The 9,509-nt window shown below is 48.9% G+C and overlaps 2 protein-coding genes across 2 annotated transcripts; one reads left to right on the forward strand and one right to left on the reverse strand.

Annotated features, from left to right (window-relative positions):
• Positions 1-2,704: 2,704 nt before the first annotated feature.
• Positions 2,705-3,357, forward strand: FOIG_10318 (uncharacterized protein; the record flags this gene model as incomplete). Its single annotated transcript, XM_031210645.1, has 2 exons — positions 2,705-2,924; positions 3,098-3,357. The coding sequence occupies 2 exons, from the start codon at positions 2,705-2,707 to the stop codon at positions 3,355-3,357; spliced, it is 480 nt and encodes a 159-aa protein (XP_031059356.1).
• An 853-nt stretch (positions 3,358-4,210) lies between these two features.
• Positions 4,211-5,219, reverse strand: FOIG_10319 (uncharacterized protein; the record flags this gene model as incomplete). Its single annotated transcript, XM_031210646.1, has 2 exons — positions 4,211-4,577; positions 4,927-5,219. 2 exons carry the CDS (start codon positions 5,217-5,219, stop codon positions 4,211-4,213), a joined length of 660 nt encoding a protein of 219 aa, XP_031059357.1.
• Between the last annotated feature and the right edge of the window lie 4,290 nt (positions 5,220-9,509).

Here is a 9,509-nt window from a genome sequence, read left to right on the forward strand (position 1 = left end):
CCATACTGCTTGATGTTGCGAAGCTCAGGTCGTCCTTGCAGAGATTATTCCCCGTGAAGTGAAACTTGTCAAGCCTAGCAGCATCATGCCCGACGCCCATGCCGTCAAAGACAGTGTAGGGAGTTGTCTAACGTCTTTTTGTACCAAGACTACGCCCTCTAAGTTAGATAAGTCTCCTCCCTCCTCCCCCGGACATGAGAAAAGATAATGGCCCAGTGAGCGTTGTAGTCTGCACAGCCGTAGAGTTGGAGAATCGCGACGCCTTGAAGAGGCTGAAGGTGCTTATATGTCTCTCCTTCGCAATCTAATCATTCCGCCCAGTGACCAAGTCGGAAGTTCTTGATAGAAGTTAGTGGTTGAGCCATGGAAGAGAACTTGACAAAAGAGAGGACGTACAACAGTCAGATTCGGAGCCGGCCCAGAATAGAAGGGTATTGGCAGAGATAGGAGACGGCATGTTCATAACTGTGCTGCAAGCTGAGGCTTGGTTGACCATTCTGAGGTTGCGCAGGGAACAGTGGGACATTGACATCAACTAGTTGCCTTTTCCGGGGTAACACGAATCGGCGTGTTCTGTATTGTTCAATAGCGTGTCTGGGACCACGAAGGAACAAGTAATTAGCAGGACAAATCAGGTTCATGCCTCGACTGAACTTCACATGCTGTCCACTGCCAGGTCAGGTAGTTGAAGACAGCCAGTGGTCATGGAGAAATGGAGAAAGTCTTCTCTAGTATGTAGTTCCTGGTTAGCATAGGCTCTCTCAGGAGCTACGTGGGTACGTATCTCCTGTTTCCCCTTCGCTGCGAAGTCACACCCAATCTAAGTTCCAAGTAACTCTACCCGAAAGCTACGCCCATGAGTACGGATACCCCCAAGCTTCCTGTTTCAGTGGCGCTGTGGTGCTTCTTTGCAACGCCGAGCTGCTCCATTGGAAGTTTATTTCCCCGAGGACCGCCCCATAGACCACTGGGCCTTGCCCGTCGCTTTGGTAACCACTGCTATAAGCGTATTATGACATTGCCATCGCCACTTGTGAACTTCATCTCATGTGGAGTCTTCTTGCGGTATTGACTGCTGCCACTATACACCAGGAGTGTTCCTTGCGCAACTGCGATTGCGATTACCACTGGGCCCAGATCACTGCCATTGACGAGCTCAAATATCGACTGCAAATTCCTGTGACCTGTAGGATGGATCGAAATTAGTGGGTCATTGGCTCTCGGTGTGATTCTCGCGTTCAGGGCATACGTTGCAAGTTATAGGCATAATGAGGACGAGTGGGGCGACCATCCATTGGACCTTACACTGCGCCCAGGCAGCTATTGAACACATCTCTAAGGTGACTGATGGGTAACTCGACGCTGACAGTGCCATGTAAGGAAACTTCAAGTTTCAAGCAGAATCTAAGCAAAGGCGGGATGTCAGTGACCTTGGTACGAGTATTCTCGGTGAGCTGAGTATTTGGAAGATGGTGAGATGCAGTGAATTTGGAGAACGAAGGCTTCCTGGAGTGAGTTACAGTCAGAAGCAGCAGCTGAGATTAGTTTGGGCACTCTGGGGCTAACTATTCAGTACCTTCTTCTTATTGATCAGCTTGACCAATACTGATTGTTATGACTGTTCGACGGCTAAAACTCTCCTTTGTGGCATGAACAACTGGATTAGGGCATCAACGCGAGGGACAGTGCAACTGAATGTCATACTGAGCACCAATAGAGCAATGGGCATGTTCTGGCGCGGGAGCAATGTGCAGTATCTTGAACCCCCCCCCGGAAGCTCAGCCCTGTGCATTAAGGCTGATGGTATTTCTTCGAACCACGAATCTTTCAGACACAATTGTTGACAGTCGACACATGTCATTTGTTTGAACTTGCTTCTTCAACTTATTGCAATGCTTAATTTGATCGTTATCGTGGAAGCCTCTGGTGGAAGCTTGTATCAAGGGAGGAAAAAAGCTATCGTGTACTCTTATTACTCGTGTTGGCTGCCTCAAACTTGATCTCGATGCTTATAACGGCTGAATGGCCTTCTACATGGCTGAATTATGTTCTGCATCGGCCGTGCCACTGGCAACAACGTTGCATGTAGTACATATGGTGACATGCTATCTGGCGCTGGTAGGTTACGTGAAGCAACCTTGTGTACTACGAGCTTCAACCACTGTCAGACAGATGGTGGAGCCACAGCAGCAGCGCACGCACAGTCCCGCTGTCCCTATAAATTTCGTGTTTCTCCATCCATACTCTTCCTCCATCCACACACTTCATCCATCAACACTCTTCCTTCATCAGAATCTCCGTCCATCGTGCAAACCTTCCCTCCTTGAGTTGCCGGCACGACGCGTCAATCTTACCAAACACGCCAAGCAACTCTGGACCGCTGCTGCTGTCTCGATGAGAAAGCATTTACTCAGCGCCATTCCTTGCACTTGAGCCCCGAGGTAGGTTATATCAGATTTCTTATTGTCCTCTCTCACCTCCAAGGCTTTCCATCTCAACTGCTCTGCGATGCTCGCGTGTCATTTCCTTTCCTGCCTTACCCATCTTCTCACTTCCTATATTATTCAGCTTGAGTCAGCGCCCCATACTGAAGCATCTTCTCTTATCACTTCATGACCCACGACTGCAATACCGTGCAATATCAGCCCCCCATCCTGCTAACCGAGTCATTGGTAGCCTTCCAGAACCAAGAGAAAACGGAAACATGAGCAATAAGACCAGTAACGAGACCACTATGGTCGCTGAGAAGCCTCCTAAGGCGCCGGAGGAGAAGCCCAGTGAGAAGTCTGTCGAAGCGGACAACATGTCGGTTAAAGCCACCACGGGTCATGGAGTCAAAGGCCATGAGAAGGCTGCGCCCGAAGCGAAAGAGGTGCGCTATGCTTCCTACTACGGGGATGGCAGTGGCCTCCCACTTCGACCTGGTATGGGACCCCCAATGACTGAGGAGGAGTTTCAGGAGTCGTGGAAGAAGTCGAAGGCTAGAGCTGAAAGACTCTGAAGAATGACCGATGAAGAGTTTTATGCTCAGTTTCCAGAATACAGTGCGTTTGCCTCTCTTAATTATTTGAAGCAGTTTTATACTGACTGATCTTAGACGCTGTAAAGGATTGCTACTTCACCGAAGAAGAAGCCGAAGGGTTGCTGGAAGGGGAGGATAAAGATAAGCCCCGCTATGCTCATCTCTACGGTGATGGCAGCGGCCTTCCGCTTCGGCCCGGTATGGGGCCCCCTAGGACCGAGGAAGAGTTCGAGGAAGAGTATAAGAAGATCGAGGCCGAAGAGGACAAGACTTTTAACATGTCTGAGGAGGGGTTCAATGTCGAGTTTCCGGAATACAGCAAGTTCACTAGTTGACTTTCTTCAAACTAACATTATACTAACTGTTGATAGAGGATATGCCAGAGTACTTCTGCACCGAGCATGAAGCGTGGAAGATCATGGAGGGGTATGATGAAGATGAAGACCGCAATCATTCTGAGGAAAAGAAGTGATTCGTATGCGAAAAATCCATCAAAGCACAGCCTGAAAGCCAACGGTAGCTTGTAATAGTTCCAGGAGAGACAAACTGCGGGCTGATAAGGCAGAACCTGATTTCAATGACATGCACGCTGTACTGTCACTATGCAAGGGTTGCTGAACGGTCTGGAGAGAAAGACGTGGCGGAAAGAGTTGAGGTGGTCAGTCTATCTAGTATAAGATAGTCAAGTAAAGCTTTCTTCCCCATTCAATGCGTTTCCAAAACGTTGTTGCTACCTGAAAAAAGTAGAACCATATTGGACTTGCAAACTCTTACTTAGTATGGGTTTACTAACATCACTATTCATTCACTAAACAATTGTGTGTTTACTCAAGTTTGACGAAGAACTGCTTCAAAGTAACATCATACCAACTGCTGCCAGAGGATTGCTTCTTTATTGAGGGAAAGGAGGAGAGGATGTTAGAGGGAGGTAATGAGGGTGAGACCTGAACCAAAACCATAACAAGAAGTAATTAGGAGACGCTACTTAGCATAAATTGTGAATTAATTTAGCGAGACAAGAGGTAGCCTCTGGCAGACGGATACTGGACTTTCACTGAATAAGAGGAAGCATAAACTTGTTTTAATGAAATAAAGTCTAATCTCTGTCTTTTATTTATTATCCATTACCCAGGTACAAGGATACCTCATCCTTGATGAGCTAATTCAGCATCAGACTCTGTGGGGACCCTAACCCCTTTCCAGAACCGGATAGCCATACTGTTCCACCAGAGCGTCCCAGATCCGATGGTGAACACGGCCGCATTTATCATGTCTCCATTGTCTACGGGACCCAAATTTCCCAACAAATATACGCATCTGTTGGCGACAGTGGTTGTTGGTGGCCGCGGTTCCAACCTTGTCCTGATAATCAGGAAGGCACTCTCGCCATACAATTCGCCAGATCTTCTCCTTATCGTTATCTTCCCTGGTCTTCAAGTCCGCTGCCATGAAGAGATACCGTGAGAAAAGCCCACTATCCGCACCTTTATCGTCCCCTTCAAGGAACCATTTCATAAACCCTTTGCTGAACCGGTGGCCGGATTTATTCGTGAACCTAAGTGTGTTAGCAAGAAAACTGGCTTAAGGAAGAAAAAATGAATGTTGCCTAAGAAGAGTGACTAGTTTGGTAGTCTCGGCGACTTCTCTCAAGGTAGAAGCCAAGCCCTGTTCGAAAGTGATCGAATTCATCAGAGTGGTCTGAAAAGATATTAGAATATACCATATGACTCATTGTTGTACCAAGCTCATAAGCCTTTCGGGCTCATCACAAGAGACAGTAAACTTATACTAAACTTGTCTAAATTCGCAGTCTCTTATGATGAGTGCAGGCCTAAAGGCAAGTTAGAAGATCATCGGCAGTGCTTACCTGTGTTCCATTTGTCACTACTACCGAACCATCATACTGCCATACAAACTTTCTGCTTTTATAGGTCCACTCATCCCCCGGTGCCTTGATCACGGCACCATCACGACTGCTCGAGCCAATGATAATGTAAGTGCTCAGGCACCTACAGACTTTGTGGCCTCCCACATCATACATTAGAAAGTTGTAAACGCCGCGGTTTGCATAGTCCAAAGCAGTGGCTGTCCGAATGGCCAATACCGTGCAAGTACCGGTTGTTGACAGTTTGCCAACTTGATAATGTTCGACAATGTCCGTAAATTTAGAAGGGTCGGTCATTCCCAGTGTTTCCATGGGAGATACAACAAATTCCTAATCGCGCTTTCCAAGGTATGCCAGCATAAGATCGAACATCTTCGTTGTTGTAAAAGCGGTGTCACCGTGCGCATCGGTATACGCGCGGGTGGCAACTGGATCAATTACCAATTGATCTGACATTTCCGGCTAGTGTCTTTGAACCAAAGGGAAATAGTCGTAGTAAGAACAAGGTTTCGGGAGACCAAGACAACCTCAGAACAATATAGAAGAAAAGGAAATAATATCCACTTTGTAGTGAAGGATGACGGAGGAGGTGATGGGAGACGTTGGTGTCTGTAGACGCTTGACGTCTGCAGAAGGCTTAGTCAAAAACCACGGTGGAAAATGGAAAGGAAATCACCAAAGGAGATGCCTGACATCTGTAAAAGGCGGGGTTCTGAGGGTGACGAGAACGATCGATAACGATAAGGAAAGTGCTCGAGGTTTGGTGAAGAAGGGGTTGTCGAGGGAGATGCTTGGGGTCCGTACACAGTGGGGACCTCGGGGTTGATACTACAGATGATGAAAGGGAAGTGCTCGAGCGAGAGGGCAGAGATCACAAAGGAGGAGTCGAGCGAGATACCAGAGATGATAAAAGGGTGGTGTCGACTGAGATAATCCAAGGTAGTTGCGATGTGATGGAAAGGTTTAAGGAGACCTTGGGACCTCAATGAATTTATACCCACTCACTACGGCGTCTGCATCCTGCATGTAGGGCTCCATACAGTTGCGTCAACGGTCGCGTTTGCTCGGCACCCATGCTACAGTCACAGACCGGGAGCATATGATAGGCTCTACAAGTCTGTTGCGCTCATTCACCTCAGTCACGTCGTCACAGCGACCGCCCGGGCTGCAGTCACGTCCACCCGTGCCCGGGGCCCGCGGGTGAAACTCATTCCTGCAGTGGGACAGGAGGGCGAGGTGACTAAAGATGAGGAACTTCGGCGTATCGCACGCCCAAAACCTGTCTTTGCGGTCAGGAGGATGACCCGACCAAGCACCAGCAGATCTTGGCCCTAAGCCAGAAGAATGAGCTCGAGACTATGAATTAGGGAGGATGCAAAATGTTTAGTCAAGGAGTCTTCCAAGAATCACCCTAAACTATCCTAAGTTATAATAAACTTGTCTAAAGCCTTCGGTGCTTTAGGACCATTAAAACTGCTTACTCTTACTTGGCGGCCAAGACCATGCCCAGATCTTCCTCCACGTGATTGCTGAAATTCCCTAGCGTCCGACAAACCCACCGAACTAAAGCGGCATGGATGTGTTGTGTTGACGAGTAGCATTACATGGCAAGAGACATCTGTACCCTGGATAGGTTAGGGCAGATCGACATGTCTTGTCAAGCGAGACCCGTATCTATCTTGATGGTGGCCGATGTAACTTGACCACCCGAGATCAAGTCACTGTGTATCCTTGCGCAACATCATCGCTGCATCATGTTTCTTTATTTATCGGGTACGGTTAGACTTGGGCTCGTGTTCGAAAGGACTTGTCTCATGGTTACGGTGATAACCCCCTTGTGTCTGGCAACTCGGTGTAGGTTTGCGGGCTGGCGATAGCCTCGTCTTCGCGGGCTTCGATCGGAGGGAGGGAAATGCTCACTTCGTTGGTCGGTGCACGCGTCTCTTCTTGATTGTAATTTCGGTCGCCGTCGGAGTCGCGTTCAATATTTCGCTTCACGTTGATTATCCGCCTGCAAGACTGTTGACTGTAGTCCGACGACTGAGGCGTCGTCCACGAGCATATTTCGACTTCAAATGCAGAATTCGGTGGCAAGAGTGCTGCTCTTTGGTCTCCAATCTGGGATGTTCGTTATCGGCATGCACGTCATCGATATCTGCCCCGTAGCTGTTCCTGTGTCTCTTGGCCAATTGACTGTCATTTCTCACCTTTCATCCATCCGGTCTTCATCGCAGTGGCGGCGAGAAGGATCGCGTGTCTTTCAGTGCCATACTGCTCTTTATGTTGTGATGGAAATGTGAAAATAAAAAGATCTGGGTACATCAAAGATCAGGCTGTGACGACAAAGCGTGGGGAATCAACTGGACCTGATCCCTACCGCTACGTACCTCGTCTTACCCCGAGCTGAGCACTGTGACTGTGCTTTGAGATTAGCAATCAATATTCCTGAAATCTATTGGACAACGAGGGCCACTTGGTGGTACTGACCCAAGGGAAAACATTCCCTACGGTGATATATCAGCGTAACATTCTCCAAACATCAAACATTATCGCCATTCACCTGTAAGCCCATCTCCTCCCAACAACACCGACAGACCGCGACATCCCGATGATACCAACACGAGTCGATTACCTCTGCGCTTGAAAGCCTTTCCTTCACAGGATTCCCGACAAAGCAACACGACAACCATGCACCCCGTTGCCCCATCCTCGTCCCTCTCAGCCGAAGCTCGAAAGTGGTCTTGAACATTCAGCCTCGTTCACTGCCCCGTCACCCTCCACTTTGACTGCTGCATTCGATTTCGATTGACTATGTCTTCTTGGTACTCCTTTCTTCAGAATACTCGTCGTGGGCTCCGTGGCGAGACTTCTCCGTTGAATACTACAGTAGGAAGCATCGCCGACACTCTGCGTCAACGACGAGGCCCTGATCACAAAATCCCTCAGCACTTAGAAAAGGCTCTACATTGCGAAAGCTGCTGCTGTTTCCAAGAGCCCCTATTCTGTTGAGCTTCTGCTTTGTTTCTGAACTACTTCATTCTGATCAGGTCACTTGTCAACCCCTTTTCATCCCCCTTGTCTGCTGTTCAGTTCGCTTCGATGACTGCACCACTCCCCTTGTTTGCATTACGTGGCCCTGTCCTTTCTTGCCTGACTGCACCATCGTAGCGGCTACCTGCTGACCCAAGTGCCATACCATGGGCGCTTCTCAAGGCTATTTGTACTCGGACCCCTCCTTCGATCGAACGATTTCTCGCCTTTGATACTGTTTTCGTCCCCGTCCCGTTACCAAGAGTCGCAAAAGGCTTCAACTCGTACCGCCAGAAAGCCCAACCCTCATTGTTCCCAACTCAGCGCTCTTCGATATCATTACAAGGCTTTCTCGCATTTCAACCTCGCTTGTCATGATCGACCCTGATCGAGCTGACCTTCCCTTCGAAGCGGCGTCTTCCTTTGATGACCACTTCGTTCTTAATGGCGATTCCGCCGGTCGCGCTCAAGTCACTATGACGTTGTACCCGTCGACAGATACCCCAGAGCCGAAAGGGTACCTTGCAACATCTTGGCCAGAGCGATGGCATCCCCAACCGCGAGGGGCCTCTCTACATATACTCCAAGACTCACACAGTCTTTGCTCGTGTGTTGGGCTTCCGTTCCGTACTTGCTCCGAAGCCCAACGACGTCCAGGGCCAATGAAGTTTCTGGGACTCATTCTTTGAATTTGTTCCGATAACGATGAATGAGACAATTCGCGAGCGCCAAGCTTTCTTAACGTCTTCGAAGTTCGTGCAGTTCACTGAGTATTGCCCACTTCCGATGAACAATTCGCTAAAACCTTCACAGCCCGCGTTTGTGAAAACTCTGTGCCCTTGAGGGTCCGTTGAGTTTCGGCACGCCGCCATCGTGCCCTTTCCTTGTCAACGTAGCGCTGATTCAACGAATGCACCCAGAAGAACAGCTCCGCCTCTGTGGCTGCACTCGAAGGTGTTTACAGACCTTGAGCTCCCTGATACAACGGCCGTTGCCGACTCGTTACATTGTGGTGTCCAACGAGCTATGCCGGGAGGTCACAGCAAACGTTACAAGATGTTACTTAACGCATATCCGTGTGTAGCAGAGCGAGTAAACCCGTTTCAGCACTCCTGGACCACTGCCACTCGACTTACAACCGAAGATGACGAAGTCTTGACCGACCATGACGAAAGCTGAGTTACTCGACTCACAGTTCCTCTTTGTTGATGAGGTCTGTCCTTCTGCGATTACCAGAAATTGTGAATTTGCCGATACGGGAAAGCGGCAGAAAGTACAACGACCAAAGTCCCGCACCGAAAGGCCTACACGGGTCTTGGTCATACAGAGGGCATCGTCACTATGGTCATGCGGCAAGAATGTGGACACTCGGGCCGATCTTTTTGTGGCTCCCAGTCAAGTCAATGACATCGGGCCGTGTTTCGGACAACACTAAGAACGATCCCGAGCTGGAGAGTATTCTCCACATCCCGAACTCTACACAAGATATAAAGTATGGAATTCGATATTGTTTCATTTCACATGCTCTAGGAAATATCCTAGTCCCAAAGAAGAGCCACCCAACCAAACGCC

The sequence above is a fragment of the Fusarium odoratissimum genome (genome assembly GCF_000260195.1).
Source record: "Fusarium odoratissimum NRRL 54006 unplaced genomic scaffold supercont1.18, whole genome shotgun sequence".
Lineage (NCBI taxonomy): Eukaryota > Fungi > Ascomycota > Sordariomycetes > Hypocreales > Nectriaceae > Fusarium > Fusarium odoratissimum.